Source organism: Halichoerus grypus, chromosome 14, assembly GCF_964656455.1.
Source record: "Halichoerus grypus chromosome 14, mHalGry1.hap1.1, whole genome shotgun sequence".
Classification (NCBI taxonomy): domain Eukaryota; kingdom Metazoa; phylum Chordata; class Mammalia; order Carnivora; family Phocidae; genus Halichoerus; species Halichoerus grypus.
The window spans coordinates 80,693,339-80,715,004 of NC_135725.1; the positions used below are offsets into that span (position 1 = coordinate 80,693,339).

Genomic DNA, 21,666 nt, shown 5'->3' on the forward strand with positions numbered 1-21,666 from the left:
ATCTATGTCCTAGAAATTATGAGATCATGCCCAAAGCCTTAGTTCAGTCTTTTATGATCTCTTCTCAATGTAAAGCACTAAAGATAATTTCATATATGCAATACTTTTCATAAACTAGGTTCTAAATTATATTTGTTATTGCTCTAGTAATTTAAACTTGTCACTTTACATCCTTTTTTAAATAGAGTATCTTTAAAAAAACAGTAAGGTGTATTTGGAAATCATTTTGGAAGATAAGTCAAGATTTTAATGTATCTGTTTACAATTCATAATTATGTTATTTGCATGACTTTGGACAATGTTTCCCCTCCCTCTCAGAAACTCAGATTTGCTATATTTAGAATGAAAAATTTGGTTTTTGAAGATACTTGCAGCTCAAACATTATCTGAATCATTAAGACCTCTTCTTAAATTCTATGATTTTATGATCCCTATCTTCTAAGACCCAAGACACTTCTTTTGCGTTATTTTAAAAGCACTGTACAAGTGGTTTTGAGGTTGTCATTTTTATTTTATTTTTTTTAAGATTCAGTCATTTTTAAATGATGACAGAAATCAAATCTTGTGGATAGTGGTACACCTCATGTTACATTTATTAAGCTTTTAGAAAACCTCAGCCAGGAGAGGGCTCGGAAGTGTCCAACCATGCCCGTGCTGGTTTAGGAACACATGGTAATTAACATAACATAAAAAAAAAAAAAAGGAACACTGGCCAGTGATCACTGCTATCCTCTTTCTATTTCTTTACTTCTGACCCATAGGAAGTGGTATCTTTATTTTTCAAAATGAAATACCCATATAGCCAACCCAATACAGGATAAGCCAGAGGGTAAAGTGCAATAAACTGGCAATGAGTACACCTCTCTCTGCTAAAAATCCTCCAATACCTTCCCTTTTCACTTGAAGTGGAAGTTAAAGGTTTAGGCTTCCCCTGGCCCCCACAGCACCTGGATGTGAATGAGACACAGGCACCTCTTGGTCTGGGCGGAGGCAGACCCAATCCAGGTGCCTGGCTGGGGGAAATCACAGGCTGGATTTCAGCCTCAGTTCACTGGCCGGGGTGGGAGCTGTGCACATTGGACAACTGTATACAGGAGTCTTGCGGAGCTCCTGTGATGACCTCCAAGGCTGTATATGACCCTCCCTCCCTCCTCACCCTCTCCTTCCCTGGCCTCCCCATCATCTCACTCCTCTCCAGCCACACTGGCCTCCTTGCCATTCTTGGAGCTCCAGGCACCCTCCTGCCTCAGGCACATGCACACACTGCTTCTCCACCAGGAACATCCTTCAGATAGCCACAGCTTGCTTCCTCACCTTCTTCAGGTCTTGATTCAAGTACTAGCTTCTCAGGGAGGCTTATATTACAACCTCCTCCTTCTCCCTGTCTCCCTCCCCTGCTTCATTTTTCTTCGTATCAGTCATCGCCAACCTAGTCACTATATGCAATATTTTACTTACCATGTTTGTCTCTCCATAACTGGAATGTAAGTTCTACGAGGACCTGGATTTTTTTTTTTCTTTTGGTGTGTTGCTTTATCTCTAGAACCCATAGCAGTGTCTGGTATGTAGGAGGTACTCAGTGAATAACAGCACTTATTATATTGTATTATGATGATTTGTTCCTTTAGGGCAGGGATTGTGTCTTACTCAACTTTGCATGCCCTAACCTCCTTCCCAGAATTAGCAGACTTTATATGCTTAGTAAACACTTGCCGAATAAATGTACGAAACAAGTCATACCTTTAACCAAAGCCTTTTTCTTCAGGGCTGAGACAATTGAATGAAACTGTGGGTGACTTTTATCTCCCAGGGAAAGAGCATAAGCAGAAATGGCCAGTGTAAAGGTGCTCTGGGCTGAGAGGGCATTTTCAAGCAGAAAGGTGTCAGCTTTAGCGAGAGCCATGCTGATTTTCTGGAAACAAGAGCAAAAGATATCTAGGTTTGTCAAGCCTCAACCTATCAACCGATGAGAACTACCCCCGGGTGGCACCATCCTGGGGCAGCCAAGATGAAGCGTAGAGAGAAATGACCTAATGGAAGTGGATGGGGTCTCCCTGAAGCAAATCCCTCTGGGAGAAGGAGCAGAGTACAATCTCAGAAGGGAAAATGTGCTTGTCCAACCTGGGTCAAGCTTTTTGCCCCTCAGTTCTCATCTGTTGAGGTTTTCCCCTTTAGTTTCTGTTTCCCATATGAGATGTAGTCTCTGGGAAGAAGAAGCATAGACACAGCTTTCATCACGTCCCCCCCTCGGCATAGCTGGGACAGACTCACATTTTCAAAATGAATTTTACTAAATAAAACCGTAAATAGCAGGAAAAGAACCAAGCTGCCAGAGTGCTTTTTGATCCTAAGAATTCCTGGGAAAATTGTCTCGGTTACTTTGTCCGGAGACAACTGAAGTACTTATTTTGGATGAGTGCATGAAGACAACGTCTGGTGCCCTGTTGCAGTCACCTCATCCAGCTCCTTCTCTCCCGGCTCCACTGTCTCTTGCTCACGTACCACTAGGTGTCGTCTGGTCCTCTAGGGTCCTGGGAACTTGTCCCTTGTTGATTATTTTGTCTTGTTAAGTATAAATAACAATTCTCTTGAAACAAACTAAAAACAGTATTTTGTTTTGTGGTTGAAGTCCTGCAAACCCCCGTGGGTTTTTCCATGTCTCTTCTGTAGGCTGGTTTGAAGGACATGTCTAATTGACTTCTGATTTGTAGGCAGGCGTGTTTGACCTCAATGCGGGGAAGTGTCTCTTCCCAGATCAGGGGAGCATCCCTGCTACCCCTTGGAGTCTACCACGTTGACTCACTCAGGTGAATCTTCTCCTTACTCCCCTCAGCTTCCAAGCAAGTGAAACGGCACAGCCCAAAGAAGCAAACATGCTATCGTGTTCTTAGTAGTTCCATGATATAAAATGCCTCCACTGTAGGCTAACAGTCACATACACATCGTAACATCACCAGAGACACTGGAAGGAAGCTAGGGACGCCACGTCATTTTCTCCTCAGTCACAACTTACTGGTTCTGTCAGCTCCATAGTTTAGTAGCCTGTGACACTGGACAATTAAACCTGCCTTACCCACGGGTCTCAGTTTTTGCAACTGTCAACAAGTAGGTTGGACCAGAGCAAATCTAATATCTATCATAATTCCGAAATCTTTTGATTTGGGAGCTACATTTATTTTCAAGGCGGCCCCTCCCACTAAATGGTACAGAAACAGATGAGCGGTGTTAGAGGAAGGAAACTCTTACTTACCACTGTAGGGCATATATCAAAAGCCTTTCTAATTCCAATCACTGTAAAGGCTGTAAGATATAAGACATTCTCTTGGGCTTCAATAGGCAAGGTACCCTAAAAATAAGCAATGTTTTAAAGTGAGGGTGAAACGGTGTCCTTAAAGTGAAATGACCTGTTTCTTATCTCCTACTCTCCCTTCATGCATTCCAGTTGGACTGCTTGCCATTTCTCAGTAAGATCTGGGTCTTCCTCACTTGCATACCTTCCATGCCTTTCTCTCCCTCACCTCCCCACCCTGAAGTTCCACTTCATACCCCTTCACCACAGATTCTCGCCCTCCTTCAAGACCCTGTTAAAATACCACCTCCTCTCTGAAGCACTATTCAGACTCTGTTCTCCCGTATTATTTCTTCTTAGGGCAGTCACATTCCAATGCAATGCTTATATGATCTTCCTAAGTGTCCTCTATTTACCTCTCCAGCTTTATTTCATGCCACTCACCCCCTAGCTCTCTTGGCCCCAGTTATTTGCATGAACCACTCTCTCTCTCCACTTCAAAAGGCCAGGCACGCTCTTTGCCGTCACTTGGAACACTCTTCCTGCCTTCCTCTTACCTAACTCCCAGAATCCTGGACAACTCATTTTTTTCAACTCCCCCATACTAGGTTAGATCCCCCACTTTTGATGAAATTATATTTCCCTTTTCTTAACATGTATCACACATTTGAAGTTACTTACTGACATCTGACTTCTCTGCTAGATCATAAGCTCTATGGCCTCAGTGACCACACTTGTTTTGTTCACTCTTGTGTCTCTACCATGTAGCACTTAGTACACATTCAGTAAGTATTTCTTGTATACGTAAATGAACACATACAATTATATGTAGATTAGAGTTGGTAGTATGTATAGCCCACTTTCCCTACCAGTGTGTGAGCTTTGTGGTAGTCCATCCTTCTCACACTTCCTCCCTGATTGTGCTCAAAATAGACCCTTGCATGTATTAGGTGCTCAGTGAATGGTTGTTGAATAAATACAGACAGATGGATGGATGGATGGATATGTGGGCATCTTAAGAAAAAAAAATGTTGTAGTATTTTATTCTTCAAATAGCACCTGGATAATGTCAGTTGCCCTCTGTTTCTTGTGGGAGCCCTAATCTGCTATTGGTGCAGCAGAGGACCATATGAGTTCCCTGTTACCCAGGGAGCCATTTATGCCTGGTATCATGCCAGAAAGGGATTGGATTAGGGCAGGCAAAAAACCAAAACAAACAAACAAAGAAACAAAAAACACTGTTGCATTTTAAAGAAACATTCTAAGGAGTAGAAGGGAGTAGGAGATACTGTAATGGTATCTTGGAGAGATACTATAATCCCTTTGTAATTCAAGTTTATAAATAGATTCTAATCTCAAGCAACACTTTGTTGTACAGTTTAATAAAACTGACCCCAATCTCTTTTACTGACAGGATATAAATAGGGTCCCATCTTTCATGACAACACCTTGCAGCCTTGACCTGTAAGAAAGCTCTGAATTTCAGGTATGGCATCTATACCAAGGGTATGTGGACAGATGATACATTTTACCTGTTCTGAGATCTCTAGCACTTACAGCCTGTGGCCCACCGGTGCCTGTTACACAAGAGATGTCAAAGGCATCACTCGTCTGACCTATACTGAATTGTGTGAAGAGCAGTGCAAGAAGAACTTTCATATTCTTTGCCTGTATACAACAGGACTTTCTTAAAGGGATACATATATTTTCTTTTCTTCAAACTTCTAAAATAGGATGAGAACAAAACTCAGACTTGTAAATAAAACTGTTGCTAATCTATATATTTGGTTTTCCTTACCTGTAATTTTATTGGTTGATAATGGGAGTTTTCCTTGAAAGATCCATTTTCTAGTTGACTATTCTCCACCAGCCACAATAAAGCATTACAAATTGAATTTTGGTTCTGATTTATGTATTTATTTACTTGTCCAAGTACTCTTAAAACAAAAGCTGTTAACCTTTAAGACAAAATCAAATAATTAATATTTAGATGTTCAATCCCTTTGGCTTTCAATTTATGTGTGTTTTAGTTAATATGATATTTATTCTTTAAAAGAAAATAATATTTTAAATCACACAATTCAAAGTATGTTGTCACCATTTTACAAAGGGAGAGAAGATTTTAGGAAGATCTCCAAAAACGTTTAGTCAACAAATGTGAACAACACATATTTTGTGATTGCAGGATTGCTAACAAGCACACAAACTAAAAACTGATGCCTGATGATTAAAAACAAAATTACTCTAAAGTTAAAGACAATAGTGGTGAAGCAAATAGTTTTGAGTCGGGGCACAGATATATGAACACGAGACCTGGAAGAGTAAAATCTTAAAATTCTAGATTGTAAAATGTGCACAAGCTGTCTAATCTAAAGTCTTGTCTGAGGCCTGAATTTCCTTCCCCGACATTCACCAGAGTGTTTACCTCACTTCCTCTTGGGCCAGGCCACTGATGCAGAACTCACTACCTCACAAGGAAGCTTCAACTATCATGATTATGGAGGCTTTCTTGTTTTTGTTTTTTGCTTTTTGAAGCAATTTCAGTCTCTACTAATATCTCTCAAAGAATATCCAAGAGTATCTAATTCATAACCCCACAATGCCTCTTATCCCCCCCACCCCCACACTCCTCTGGTCCCATTCCCGCACTCTCTGAGTACCCAGAGCTACCCACTCTTCAGCCCCTCATTTCTGAGAGTAAGACCACTTGACTCTCCCTCTCACTTAAAATATTTTATTTTCATTTTTCTTTCTAAAATGAACGATATGTTGGGGCACCTGGGTGGCTCAGTCATTAAGTGTCTGCCTTCGGCTCAGGTCATGATCCCAGGGTCCTGGGATTGAGACCCGCATCAGGCTCCCAGCTCAGTGGAGAGCCTGCTTCTCCCTTTCTTTCTGCCCCTCCCCCCGCTTGTGCTTGCTCGCGTGCTCTTTCTCAAATAAATAAATAAAATCTTTAAAAATAAAATAAATGATATATTATTTTTTGTACTTTTTCTTTGTACCTTCCTTGTATTTCTCAAAAAAAATATTTCGAAAGTATTCAGGTACTGGCCATTTTCTTCTGTGTATGTTTCTCTCAAGGAACTTGTGGAGTTGGGTTCCAGGACAGTATCCAAATATTTCTGTATTTCTGGCTGAACACCATCCACTCAGTCTTGCCCAGAATTCTCGAGAGGCCCTAGGTGTTTACTGAGAGGCTACTGCATCTTCTTGGGGAGAGGGGGCATTTCGTCCTCTAAGCATTTAGTCCCCAGCCGTTGCCGCGCTGGTTTCTAACCCCTACCCCTCGCATCCTGGTTGGTATCCTCCGGTAGGCATGCTCCAGGGCTCTACATGTCTTTTATTTATTTTTTTTTAATTTTTTTATTGTTATGTTAATCCCCATACATTACATCATTAGTTTTAGATATAGTGTTCCATGATTCATTGTTTGTGCATAACACCCAGTGCTCCATGCAGAACGTGCCCTCCTCAATACCCATCACCAGGCTAACCCATCCTCCCACCACCCTCCCCTCTAGAACCCTCAGTTTGTTTTTCAGAGTCCATCGTCTCTCATGGTTCTTCTCCCCCTCCGATTTCCCCCCCTTCATTCTTCCCCTCCTGCTACATTCTTCTTCTTCTTTTTTTCTTTCTTAACATATATTGCATTATTTGTTTCAGAGGTACAGATCTGAGATTCAACAGTCTTGCACAATTCACAGCGCTTACCAGAGCACATACCCTCCCCAACTACAGGTCTTTTAAAATGTGCCGCCCACACATGGTTAGACCCACTTCTAAGGTACAATCTCTGGACTTGATAAGTGATTGGATATAGAGCCAAAAGGAAAGGGATGATTCAAACTTGTACAGAGTATTGCTGCCTACAGACTAAGAAAACCCAAACAAAACAAAACAAAAGACTGAATTTGTTTGAAGGGCCTTTGGCTCCCAGATCCCTAGAAATGTGGATTTGGAGCTTAGGAAAGAAGTTAGGCCTTGAGACATCAATTAGGGAATCATCTGTGTAGAAATTATGGAAATCATGGGCAAAGATGAGATTGCACAAGGAGAGACTACAGAAAATAAGAGGGTCAAAGATGAAATCCTGGGGACTCTCAATAGTTACAGGGCATAATCTAAAAGTCAATTATTCCAGAATGTAAAATCCTTAAAAGTGTTTCATATAGTAAAATTTATAAAGCACTTGGAACACTATGTTTTCATTGAGTATTTTGTCAGTGCATGATAGTATTTTTTTTGAAAACAGATTGCCATGTGGACTTTCAGTTAATTCAGACAGTCTTGCCCTCAAAGCATCAAAAATAAGGAAGTTATTATGCTTCACTGAGTAAGTACTGACTGAGCACCTGCCGTGTGTCAGGTACGTACCAGACACTAGGAGTACTTGGGAGTGCCCACGGGGAGCTCACATTCTAGCGGCAAGACAGATAATAAGTGAGACAAGTAAGAATGTTAATGATAAATTTTAAGGAGAAAGGGAAAGTTGGGGAGCAGGATATGAAATGTTGGGATGGGAACGGGATGCAATTTTAGATAGAATGATTAGTAGAGGCCTCATTTAGAAGGTGACTTTTGGTAAAGACCTGAGGGAGGTAAGGGAACTAGCCACTGATACCTGAAGAGCATTTTGGACAGAGGGAACATGAGTGCAAAGGCCCTCAACTGGAAGCATGCCTGGTATGTTCAAGGAACATTGAAGAGGTCAGTAGGGCTTGAGTGGAAGGAAAGAGAATAGTAGGGGATGCAGTTGAGGTGAGATGAAGCCAGACCATGAAGGGCCTTGTAGTTCACAATAAGTTTGGTTTTTACCCTGGGTAAGATGGGAAGCTCCCAAATGGTTCTGAGTGACGTGACCTAACTTATGTTTTAACAGGGTCACTTCAGCTGCTATGTTCAGTATAGACAAAGAGGGGGAAGGGCTGAAGATGAAAGAGCAGAGGAGGCTAGTACAATAATCCAGATAAGACATGGGAGTGGATTGGGCCAGGGTGGCATGGTGGGGTTGGTAAGAAGTAGTCAAGTTTAGGACACATTTTGAAGGTACAGCCAGAAGTATTTGCTAGGTCTGATGTGACTTGTAAGAGAAAGAGGGCAATGAAGGATAACTAGACTTTTATCCTGAGCAACTGGATGAATGGAATTTCCATTAAGATTCCTTAATTAATCAACTATTTTATGAAAATGCAAATCAAACCTTCTACTTACCAGGTGCTAGCACTTCCACCCTTCCACATGCTGTAAGAATAGTCAACATTTCTGTAGGACATGATGCTCACCAACCCTAAGAGGCACCAGAAAAAGAACACAGTGCTTCACTGACCTTCATTTCTACACAAAGAGTGCTTTATTAGCTCCTGGGAATGGTAAACTTCCTTTGGTGTTGGGCAGCAAGCATGTGCTCTGTGGCCAACGTTACACTTCTCAAAAGAAGTATATGAATCATGAATCACTTGAGTTGGGAATTATCAAGTAGAACATTCTGAGCTCATTCAAGAGGTAAGGAAGTGCTCTGTAGGGGTTGGAATGCAGGTGTCTTGTCTCTCATCCAGGCATTTTGGTAAGTTAAGCCAAAATGCTACAGAAAATAGTATTTATTTAGTTGTGTCTATCTCACAATTTTCTTTTTGCAGAAATGCTTTTACAATTACGCTTTTGTATAATTTATAAGAACTTAAATATTAGTTTAACTGCACCATTAGTTTAAAAATCACAACACTTTTAGGTACAATATGTAAAATAGATTTTCTTTTACCTTCTTTTAGTTTTTTCTTCAGGTTCTGTTTTTCAGTTAATGAATTAGTAGGAAAAATGTCCCAATTATTTCCTGCTTCCAGGTAGTGAAAAACATAGAATACTGGGACAATGCTCATCAGTTCTGCCTCTGCATTCCCCTTGGGGAGGTGGGTAAGAATATCAATGCCTTTCTGACTCAGAACTGCAGACATGACCTCACCTATAAGCAGTCCTGTAACAAACAAACAAAAAAATCAGGTAGACACAATCAATTTCTATCAACTTCTGAGTAATAGTATATTTTAAATAGAGAGAAGAGCAACTGTCCCTGTTCTTTCCTCTTTTTTTTTTCGAGAGAGAAAGCGAGAGCGAGCATAGGGGCAGTGAGGAGAAGGGGCAGAGGGAGAGTAAGAAAGAGAATCTTAACAGGTTCCACACCCAGTGCAGAGCCTGACTCAGGGCTCGATCTCACGACCCCGAGATCATGACCTGAGCCGAAATCAAGAGTTGGACACTTAACCAACTGAGCCACCCAGGCACCCCCTTGTTCTTTTCTTGTTATCTAGGCAGTTGAATTACTTCTTAGCTGGGGAGAGACAAAAAAGATCTAGTTAGGAATATGGATTTAAAAGAAACACCAAGAACAGGCTTAAAAATGCCACTGGAATATTGTGGTAAGATGGTATAATGTAGCAGGCAGATTAATGCATAGAGGACATGGCAAATTCGTTGTCGTTTAATCTGACAGCTTTAGACATCATAAACCCTATTAATCAATCGCTCCCACAAAGCAAAGCAAAAAGCCTGGGCTGTGAGTGTTCTGGGAGTGCTGTGAGGGCTCTGTCTAAAACTCACCATGCGATATTGGGCAAACCAATTTTCACATACCCAACACCAGGATTGCACATGATTAAAAAAGTTTCTCCCAGTACTAACATTCTGTGAGTCCAGGGCTTTAACTGAGACAAAATGTAGTCAGGACATTCTATTGTTTTGATGATTTATTACTGAATTATAAAGGCTGGAGACCAGAGGAAACCCACAAAGCTGCCACTTCTGCAAATGTACCAGAGGGGAGAGAACCCCTCTGGGACTGATATTTCAGCAGAGCAGTGCAACTCTGGTGGGTAATAAAGCCTCTGGAGCAAGAGTGGTCACTAAGATCATGGAAAGTTTTAGAGAAGTCTTTGCGTCAATGATAGCCCCCATCCTTCATCAAGGGAGAATGAATCTCCATTTAAATCAGGCCAACGGAAGAAAACAGTGAGAAAAGCGGTTGGGGATTTGAAGGTGGAAGAAGGAGCAGGGTTCTCCCAGAGGTGGATTTGTATATGCTACTGAGTAGAGAAGAGGAAAAACAGAATAATCATGAGGATATTTGATTGCTGTTTGAAGCATAAAGTGAAATGAAAAATAAAAATGGCATTTGTCACCTTACCTTTTACACTCACAATCCTTTTGACTTTTGTTTTGGGGACCAAATCTAATGGTACCCTGTATGGGAACTCCTTTCGTCTACTAATGACACCTAAAATTTAAAAAAATTATTAGATTTACACAGAATTCTTTTTTTAAATTTAAATTCTATTAATTAACATATATTGTATTATTAGTTTCAGAGGTAGAGGTCAGTGATTCATCAGTCTTATATAAAACCCAGTGCTCATTATATCCCGCGCCCTCCTTAATGTCCATTACCCTGTTACCCCATCACCCCACTCCTTCCCCTCCAGCAACACTCAGTTTGTTTCCTATGATTAAGAGTCTCTTATGGTTTGTCTCCCTCTCTGATTTCATCTTTTTTATTTTTCTATCCCTTTCCCTATGCTCCTCTGTTTTGTTTCTTAAATTCCACATATGAGTGAGATCTTATAATTATCTTTCTCTGATTGACTTATTTCGCTTAGCATAATACCCTCTAGTTCCATCCACGCTGCAAATGGCAAGATTTCATTTTCTTGATGGCTGAGTGATATTCCATTGTATATATATATATATATATATATATACCACATCTTCTTTATCCACTCATCTGTCAATGGACATCTGGGCTCTTTCCATAGTTTGGCTATTGTGGACATGGCTACTATAAACATTGGGGTGCAGGTACCCCTTCGGATCACTACATTTGTATCTTTGGAGTAAATCCCTAGTAGTGCAATTGCTGGGTCATAGAGTAGCTCTATTTTCAACTTCTTGAGGAGCCTCCATACTGTTTTCCAGAGTGGCTGCACCAGCTTGCATTCCCACCAACAGTGTAAGAGGGTTCCCCTTTCTCTGCATCCTCGCCACCATCTGTCGTTTCCTGTCTTGTTAATTTTAGCCATTCTGACCAGTGTGAGGTAGTATCTTACAGATTTACACAGAATTCTTGAAGGAACACCAGTTGCAGGTTATTTATAATATACTAGCTTCCAAAGAATTGTTTTAAAATAAAAGGCCCTTTATAATAACTATATTAAAATTTAAAAAGGAAGTTAAAAATAATTAAGGATTTTTATCAAACCCTAGGCTTATATAATCTCTTTAGAGCATTAAATTTAACTGTAAGCTTCCTGGTCATTACAAGATAGGAAATAAATAGGTTATATAAATTTTATCTACCAGAAAAAGGGAGCATGTCGTTTTGTCCAAAGAGAGAAAATTATTCTCGGAACTGAAAGCTAAAAATAACTAACGTAATTCCTTAGTCAAGGATATGTGAAGATTAGCTCCACTGCGAAGCATGCCCTGAAATTCTTTCCACTTTCTCTCAGTCTAACTTAGACCTGTTTTCTCTATGTGCAATAACAGAATTTTAGTGTACTTGTATCAGAGCATTTTTCTACTTTAATCATTGGTTTATTTCATAAAAATGTTATTTATCATTCTATTGATAGAACACTAAGCACTCTGCTAAGCTTTTAAATGCATTGTTATACTGGATCTTACAACAACTCTGTTTGCTAGGTCTATTGTTATTATTTTTATTCTGTAGATGAGAAAACTGAGGTTTAGAGAGCAAGCTGCTCCCGGTCACAGAGCGGGCGCAGATGAAGCTTGGATCTGAGCTCCGAAGTTTTACTGCAGACCCACAGCAGTCACCACACAGAGACCCCACCGCCCATTGTCCTGCCAGGAAAGCTCTGAGGGCAGGAACCATTTCTTATTGGAAGCTGTAGTCCCAGCATTTAGCATGGTCCTTGGCATAGGGCAGATGCTGAAAGAAAATAGTGACGTTTTGCCATTTAATGGGCAAGCCACATGGCTTTGCAGAAAAGACAGAATGTTCCTCAGGTGACTTCTTTCTTCATTAACTTTTAATAAATGCTGAGGATATAATATTAAAATAAAATTCAGTGAAGACATATAAGAGGTTTGTGGTGTGGGTGAAAGCATGGAGTTCAGAAGGAGCTCACTCTGTATGTGACACTGGGTATGACACTTCACCTTTCTATGCCTTGATGTGCTCGTCAGATCAATAGAGGTAATAATATTTTCCTCAAAGGATTTTTATAAGGGTGAAAATAATATAGACAAAGAGCCTGGAAACAGTTCATGCTCAGTACATTGTACTTAATAATAGTCAGTTGTCTGAAATTATCTAAATTTGATCCTCCACTAGTTTTTCCATTGATACCTGCCCTTCACTATTTCAATTCTTATTAGCAACTCTGCTACCAGATTGAAAAGGTACAGAAGAGAAAACTAAAACTAAGAGAAGTCAATATTACTCCTTGTCAGAAATCATGACAAAAGATACATCAAGGAACGCTTGGGTGGCTCAGTCAGTTAAGCATCTGCCTTCGGCTCAGGTCATGATCCCAGGGTCCTGGGATCGAGTCCCTCATCAGACTCCCTGCTCAGCGGGGAGCCTGCTTCTCCTGCTGCCTGCCGCTCCCCGTTTGTGCTCACTCTCTCTCTGACAAATAAATAAATAAAATCTTAAAAAAATAAAAAATAAAAAGACTCATCAAGACATCACATATAGAGGTAGACACCAGAGAGATTAAATCATTTAGAAGTCAAATCTGTAAAACCAATAGGATAAAATATACAATATCTCTGTAAACTAAGAGCAGGGAAAGACTTCTTAAAGATTACCCCCAAAATATATAATAGCTATAAAGTAAAGTTATAATGAATTTGACTATATCAGAATAAAGGACTCCTGTTCAAAACCCACTAGGGTTCATTATCGCTCAAAAAAAGTACACCAGAGGGGCGCCTCAGTGGCTCAGTCAGTTAAGTGTCTGACTCTTGATTTCTGCTCAGGTCATGATCTCAGGGTCATGAGATTGAGCCCTGCTGCCGCCGGACTCTGTGCTCAGCAGGGAGTCTGCTGGACATTCTCTCCCTCTCCCGCTGCCCCTTTTTCCTCTCATTCGTGTGCGCTCTCTCATTCTCAAATAAATAAATATGTTTTTAAGTGAGTACACCAGAGACAAAAATCAATAAGAAATAGACAAGAAAACCCAAACGGAAAAATAGAACAAAGTGCAAAAGATAGGAATAGGCAATTCACAGATGAGAAGCCCAAATGGCCAATAAGCATATGGAGAATTTTTTTTAAGGTTTTATTTATTTATTTGACAGAGAGAGAGATAGCACGAGCAGGAACACAAGCAGGGGGAGTGGGAGAGGGAGAAGCAGGCCTCCCGTCAAGCGGAAAGCTCATATGGAGAAATGTTTAAAATCATTTGTAATCAGAAGGATCCAAATTAAAACAATGAGATGGCATCCTATGCCTCTCATAAATGGCACATTTTAGAGAGGCCAGTAATAATACCAAGTGTTGGTGAGGATGTCGAGAGATGACAACCCTCACACAGTGCTGGTGGATGTGTAACTAGCACAGCCATTCTGAAGACCAGTGTGATGGCGGTAAATAATATTCAATCTACGTATGCCCTTTGCCACCGCGGTCCCACTCCCGGATATACAGTCCAGATACATGCTGCACAGGTTTGTAAAGGGAGACGTATAAGGATGTTCACTGCAGCATTGCTCACGGTGGTGGGGAATCTATCACTAGAGGATGGATAAGTAAAATTGTGGTGGAATATACTCTGAAACACTATGTGAGAAGCAGTGAGTGTATCTTTAAAACAGAATGTTGAGTTTAAAAACTGAAGAAAGAGAAGAGTATGTAGAGTAGGATCTGAGTGGGTGCATTTGAAGGAAGGGAAACAGGAGCAGGGTTCAGGAATGAAGGGAGGGAAGAAAACACGAGGGGCCTGCCCAGACCATTCGGTGTGCCAGGAAGTGGGTGGGGGGGGGTGAGGAGCTGAACTCCCTGCAGCCCAGAGAAGAAAAGATTTGGAGATAAAGGGTTTGTGGGGGAGAGAAAGCAGGAACCAAGGATGAGGGCTCTTTGGATTGAGTTTCCACATTTAGTCCTCATTTTAAGCTGATTCCACACAATTTTAATTCCTATTATTTTACAATTTGCTCTGATACCTCCTTCTCCCTCACTGCTATTTTTTTTCAAATTTCCAGTGAGGTTATTGTCCATTTACTTTTCCAAATATATTTTGGCCTTTAAAAAAAAAAAAAAAAGGAATTCTAGGGGTGCCTGGGTGGCTCAGTCGTTAAGCGTCCACCTTTGGCTCAGGTCATGATCCCCGGGGTCCTGGGATCAAGCCCCGCATCGGGCTCCCTGCTCAGCGGGAAGCCTGCTTCTCCCTCTCCTGCTCCCCCTGCTTGTGTTCCCTCTCTTACTGTCTCTCTCTGTCAGATAAATAAAATCTTTTTTTAAAAAAAATGGAATTCTATAAAGTATTGTATTGGTATAGCAATTCCGACATATAAATATTGGAAGTATTTAATAAACTCTCCAAACTCACTGGACAGAATTAATTGTCATCTTTACCCTATTTAGCCCTCTAGAAAGTAACAAAGCTGCCTAAATCTAAGTTGTCTAAAACGATAAGGGGAAAAGTCACAAGGCAAGATTGGAAAGAGGCATAGATTTTAATATTACTATTTTTTTTACCAAGATTTTTGATTGAGAGACTTATTCCCAGACAAAAGATCATTCCCATCTTGTGGCCCTGATGTCTACCGCTGGGATGTACAAGACAGGGCCACTTTGGAAATCAGTTTGAAGTAATGTCAGTATAGGGGGCACAAGGGTAAATGGGAAGAAAAAAAGGACACAGTGGCTCTGAGGCTTGATGTAACTGTATGAGGCCCCAAACCTCAGAATTTGTAATATCTCTACCCACAGATCCTTCACAACAGACAGGCTGGAAGAAGATCTGTGTGAAGATAAAATTTTTAAAAAAGGGAGCATCTGGATATATGCATCTAGGATGGATTTTTCTTTCTGTTACTCTGTTGAAGTCATCCTTAGCTTAGGATACTCAGCTGATTTAAAGGTAAAGGTCTGAATTCTTTGCTTGCCCAGAGGAAATGGCTCTTTGAGTATAATGGTCTTGATTTATAAGTAAACTTTTTTCCTCATTGCTATATCACTGAAAACAAAGAAAAATTATTCAATGCAATAATAAGGTAAATTTTAACCATTTAATAAGAACTATGGCAGGCTATCTTTTTTTTTGTTGAAAAGAATTGTTAGTTGAACACATTCTAAATTTCGCATATATATATATGTATGGGCCTTGATTAAATGCTTGGATATTCGCAAAATTCTAACTGTGAGAAGATTCAGAATATCTTTATTGAAGGATAAAAGCAGGGAAGCAGGAACAATGAGGAATGGGTTAGTTAAGTGACTAATCAGCATTATTGTGTTTTCAAATACTGCGTGTTAAAGAAGTATGGAAATGACTTTTTCTTAGGTGTTCTTTGGGATTGATGGTTCTATAAGAAAATATTATAAATTATTATTGTGATGGATAGAAAATGACTACTATTGAAGAGAAGTCATGCAATTATTACTATTTCAATGCTTTGCACTTAAAATTAATGGAATTCTTTTTCTTTGTTCTAAACCCATCCAGGTTACAATACAACACATGCTATTAAGAACGTCAATGAACTAAGAAGTGGATATTTCTTATTCCAGACAATTGACATTTTGACAAACAGTGTTTCAGGTTACCTAGACACTCTAATTTCTAGAGCAAAAGAAGACGTACAAATACAAAATCATTTTGCCTACCATAAATACCCCTTGGGTCCAGAGTAACACCAGCATAACTTTCCTTTTTGACACCTTCTGGCTAAAAAGGGAGAAAACATTGTCAAGAATATAATTAAATTTAACTCCCTCAGTGGAGCCTTAATTTGTTCACTGGATTTCAGCTGCCTATTCAAATGATGCAAGAATATAATTAAATTTATGTGACCTGAATTCTTGGATCAACTTGAAGACTTTCTAATTGAAAAATTCTTTTTTTTAAAGGCAAAATATGTGTAAATATTTATATCCATACATGCAAGAATAAGATTCTCTGGCTACTTGCATAATAACCAGAGCAAATACTTAAATAGAAGTTATTATAAGCCAGGTAATTGATCTAAGTGCTTTGTATGTATTAGCTCGTTTAGCCTAAAAAAATACTCTATGAAGTAGAAACTATTATTACTCCCATTTGATAGATGAGGAAAAGAACACATAGAGAAATTAAGAAACTTATCCAATGTCACACTGCTAGGAAGTGGTGGAGCCAGGATTCAAACCCAGACAGCCTGTCTCCAGAGTCTGTGCATGGAACCACCATGCAAGGATGCATAGGACATGCCTTACACAAAATAAGTCAGTACATGTCTACTGAAGTGATTTCATGGCTGAAAACAGAGGTCAGAGAATGAAGACCTAAGAAGGCCCAGTTCTGTCATTAATTAGCCATGTGCCTCTTGGCAAGAATCTTAACCTTAGTAAGATAACAAGAAAACACTCAATGGCCTATGTGGGTAAATAGTACTTAATAAATGATAGTTTTCTTCCTTTTTTAGTCTGTTTACTCATTTGTAAATGGGACATTTTTTAGACTATAAATTCTAAACTGTAAATGCATGGGCTGTATCTTATCTATTGTTGGAAATCCAGTACCTGCCTAATGTCTGGCACATCGATTTCAAGACACACCTTTTGAATGTGTTAGGGGGAAAAACTTGGAAGGCTATATATATACCAAATTGTCACAGTTGGATATCTTTGGGTGTGGGAGTTATCAGTGATTTTAATTTTCTTCTCTGTGGTTTTCCATTATTCCATATACAATATACATATACAATAAACAAGTACCATTGTTTTATTTAAATTTTTAAAACATAATGTCAGACTTAAAGAAAAGTTATAAGAATAGTACAAAAAAAAAAAAAAGAATGGTACAAAAAAAAATCTGAGATAACCTCTACCCAGTTTCCTTCAAATGTTAGCATTTTGTTACATTTACATTTATATTATTTTTCTCTGTGTTCTTTTTCTGATCTACTTAATGATAAGCTGCTGACAACTTGTTTTTCAGAATGAAAAAAGTGTTTGTTATTGTTCTTTCTCTTTCTTTCCTTTTTAAAATTTTAATTCCATTATAATCAATACACAGTGTTATATTAGTTTCAGGTGTACCATACAGTGACTTGACACTTCCATACACTACTCAGACACTTCCATACACTACTTACCATGCTAAGTATACTCTTCACCTTCACCTATGAAAAAGGTGTTTTTAAAAAGAATCAGAAAAAAAGCGTATTTTTCTTACCACCACTCGTAATGTTTTTACTAAGATTTCTTTTCCAACTGAAGTCTCCAGTGAAAAGTTGATGTTGTGGAGGCCAATTTCCAGGGGAAGCACAGTGAAGGTCACCAGATGACTGGAGGAACCTTCTACTCTCTGGGACAGACATTTGGAGGGACTGCTGCCCTGGTGGTCAATGGCTGGGCTTCCTGATGTACAGATTGCCTCCACAGCAGACATTTTAACACAGAACTGAAATATTACCAGTGAACAGTTATATTAAAACACTTTATGGTAAGGAAAGTATGCCCTGACCTTGTTCGTCTGGATACAAACTCTCCCTGAGATTTTTACAGTGATAAAGAATTCCTTAGATTATAAGGCAGAGGATAAAGCTCATTTCAGATTTTCGAACATACACACACAAGTTGCTGTAGAGTTTAGCAACGTGAAGGGATGTCTGGCAAGTTCAGCCCCGGCTCTGAAATGTCTTACCTTCCTTAGATTATAACCTTCTAAATCAGGTGGGAAGCTGCTCAGGTTCTTTGTTCACGTTGTCATGATACCATTTGTTGCATGGTCTCTTTACATGCTTGTACCTTAGGCAGTGGAAACCCCAGGCTGAGGCACTTTACGTGTCTTACTCCCCTTTGTATCTTTTAGCTCAGCCTTTGGTGTTCAACACATGATGATTTTAGGAAAGACTGAGAACGCCATCTCTTGGCATTCAAGGCCCTGCCCAATATGTCCCCACCCTATTTTTCTAATCTTGTCGCTTATTAATTCCCCACTTGGACCCATTTTACAACCAAACATGGGCTCCAGAAAGATCTAGGTTCTAATCTTGGCTCTGCCCCCTACTGTAGGACAATATCAGGTCACATGACTTCTTTAACTGTTCATTTCCTCATCTTTGTAATGGGGATAATAATAATAGTACCTACCTACTTCTGGTTGAAACAGTGAATATTTTTCATCTTCACTCCAAACTCTAGTGAACTGATAGAATTAAGAACTATATCCCAAAGCATAAAATTGTAAGATACAGAATAAATCAAGCAGGTAAACAAGAAAGAATGCCAACATTCAACAACTAATCTGAAGAATTTCTCAAAAATGGAATGTTCTTTTTCCCTCTTAATTATCTTTCTGGGAAAAACAACAACCTGCATGGGTGGGGCAGGAGTTAAAGAAGCCTACTGGGTTGCCCAAGGCCAATGATTCATTCCCCCAGGATAGCAGGGGTAGGATGGGGAAGGAGAAGAGTGGTTTGACAGAATTCCACATAAATTCATTATAAAAATTCTTAGTAAGTTGGGAATAGAAAAGAATGTTTAAAACTGAATATCTTCAGTTTTCAGACATAGAATATCAATTTAAAAAGCCTACAGCAGGAGTTCTGCTTTTAGTGACGGCCGAGTAGATCCTGTTGGACAACCATTCTGCAAACACAACTATAAACTCTCGACTACACACACACATACACACACACACACACACACACACACACACACACACAACCTAAAGGCACTAGAGAGTGGAAGAGAAGGCAGCAGCTGGAAGGAAAGAATGATACTGGGTGAGATTCCTGTTGATTACAGCTTTCACCTGAGGGAAGGCCCCAGTAGTGCCTTGATGAGTGGCTAAACCCCTGGCAGAACCTGTCATCTTATTGGCTTGAAGAACCAGGGGACAGAATACGAAACAGCCACCAGAGCTGAAATGTGAAGGTGTTCCAAGTTCAGTGTATAAACTTTGCTTAAACCTGGCCAACCCTTGAACAACACACAGCACAGATTCCACGCATCCAGACCAAGGCTAATAGAACAGAACTGAGATTTCAGAGTTTTGGGATTGAACTCAGCCAACTGCCTGCTAAAACACACAAACCAAAATGGAAGATCTTCAGAGGAACTTGATCGACCCCAGAGTCACTGTAACATTTCATTAATAAGGTCCAAGGTCCAATCCAAAATTACTAGATAAGAAGAAATAAGAAAATGTGACCTATACTTGAGGAAAGAATTAATAGGGACTAACCCTGAGATACCACAGATGTTCTTGTTTCTTATTTTGATACAATGAAAATGCACTGATAATTTAAAAATTAAACAAAATATGGCAGTGCAGTGAGACGCATGTCACGTAAAAGCCTGTGGAGTTACAACTGTGTCATTGCAACCGGCAGCACTCTGAGCAATGAAAGCATCACTTTAGTGGTTTGTGTAACAACTCCTCAACTTTGCCACGGATGATACCTACACAGGTAAGTGTGGCAGTACACTTTATTTGTGGACACTGGAATTTGAATTTCATATAATTTTCATGCACCATGAAAATTTCTTCTTTCCTTCAATCTTTAAAAAAAAAATGTAAAAACCATTCTTAGAGTAGAGGCCACAAGACGCAGCAGGTCAGTTTGGGCCCATGGGCAATAGCTGGCCACTGACCTAATGAATAAAGCAAAAGGACAAAGAGATGTAAAAGATTCAGCATTGTAGGCAGGTCGGTTTCCCTTACATTAATTTATAACTTGAGGACAGTATGTATCAAAATGCTTACATAATTTTAACTAAATCCACAAGCAATTACTTGACACTGAGAGTCTTATAGAATTCAAAAACATTTCAATTTCAATATATCTACATATTTTTGTTGAATCAAAGTATGAGGGTGTTCAATAGAAAACATTCAAGCATAAAATATATAACATTAGGAGAGTGAAATGGGAATATGTGTTCACAGAGAAAAAGGAATTGATATCTAATCTGTTGTTAATAACAGTTTATTTGGGTATTTTTAAATGGAATGTCATGGTGTTTAGATTCTGCTGTATACATTTAAAGTTTGTTATAACCATTTCATTGAAAAAATATTAATATTTAAATATTCCCAAAGTTATAGTTATGATGAAAAATTCTAGATGCTAATTAAAAATGTGCCAATGGGGTACATAGTTTCCCCCCCAAAATTTAGAAAGTATGTAAGCAAAATTTTTGGAAACCACTGAAATACTCATCTCTAAGAATGAAATTAGAGCTTTTCAAAAAATATAGTTAGATTTTTGGACCACATTGAGTTCCCATATAAAGTTTTGTGACTATTATTTTCAAGTGAAATCCGTCACCCTATTGTATAATTCTCTTTAGTCATGTGCTGACAAAAAGAAGGCAAGTTGTCAAGCCATGGTTGGAGTTTTGATGCTTAACTAACTGAGCCACCCAGGTGCCCCTTGTATTCTTCTTTAAATTGGAGTTATAAGAAAATTTGTCCTAAGTCTTCCTCCTTTTTCATCCCTTCATTGAGTTGAATTTTTGTTTTTTGTGTATGTGATAATTCCATTAATAGAATTCTTATAAAATCAGAGAATTCTTCCTTTTTTCCATTTATTTGAACATATAATAAATACCTACTTACCCGTATATCAAATGTCCTATAGTTGTAAACAGTTCCTTTCAATTGGATCTGTTCCCCTCGTACAACAGAATATGGTATATTCATTTCCAGGAAGACATCTTTGAACACCTGTGCCTTGAGAGTATCAGCAACACATATACCTTCAGTCCAAAGTGAAAGCAAAGTAGAGGCATATTAGGGAATTCTACAATGCCTTATTAGTACTACTGTGTCTCAGATTTGCTTTGCTTCAAGGAAAAAGGAATATTATATCATGTTCTTCTCTGCACCGTCATGTCCTTGAATTTTCTACTCATTGATCTGTATTTCCATAATAATTGGTATTAATAGAAAGCTTCATTTGTCTAACAGAGATTTAATTCTACCTAAGGCATGAGAATGTTTATCACCTTAAGTACCAAATCTCTTTTTAGATATTCATTATTGACTCTATTTAATGGGTATAAAATTTTGATTGTGGAAACCAAGATTTTAAATAAAAATTAGCAAACAAACAAAACCAACTCTGATGTTACTAATAAAGTATCTGTACTAAATCGCCACAAAAGGGCATTCGCCCAGGAGAGAAGTCATACATTTGTTTCTAAC

At 39.1% G+C, this 21,666-nt stretch overlaps 1 protein-coding gene across 2 annotated transcripts in view; it reads right to left on the bottom strand.

Moving 5' to 3' along the window:
* Positions 1-21,666, bottom strand: part of C5 (complement C5) — a 90,030-nt gene that overhangs the window by 24,115 nt on the left and 44,249 nt on the right. The window contains exons 20-28 of one of the 2 annotated variants that reach the window (XM_036107768.2): positions 21,079-21,218; positions 17,686-17,913; positions 16,137-16,197; positions 10,470-10,559; positions 9,051-9,263; positions 8,504-8,579; positions 5,088-5,247; positions 3,251-3,346; positions 1,741-1,912 (exon numbers count right to left, since the gene is read on the bottom strand). In XM_036107768.2, the coding sequence (XP_035963661.1) occupies positions 1,741-1,912; positions 3,251-3,346; positions 5,088-5,247; positions 8,504-8,579; positions 9,051-9,263; positions 10,470-10,559; positions 16,137-16,197; positions 17,686-17,913; positions 21,079-21,218 (1,236 nt within the window). Of the gene's footprint in view, positions 1-1,740; positions 1,913-3,250; positions 3,347-5,087; positions 5,248-8,503; positions 8,580-9,050; positions 9,264-10,469; positions 10,560-16,136; positions 16,198-17,685; positions 17,914-19,555; positions 20,112-21,078; positions 21,219-21,666 lie in introns of those variants that run through there. The other variant, XM_078061700.1, reaches the window with a different exon arrangement.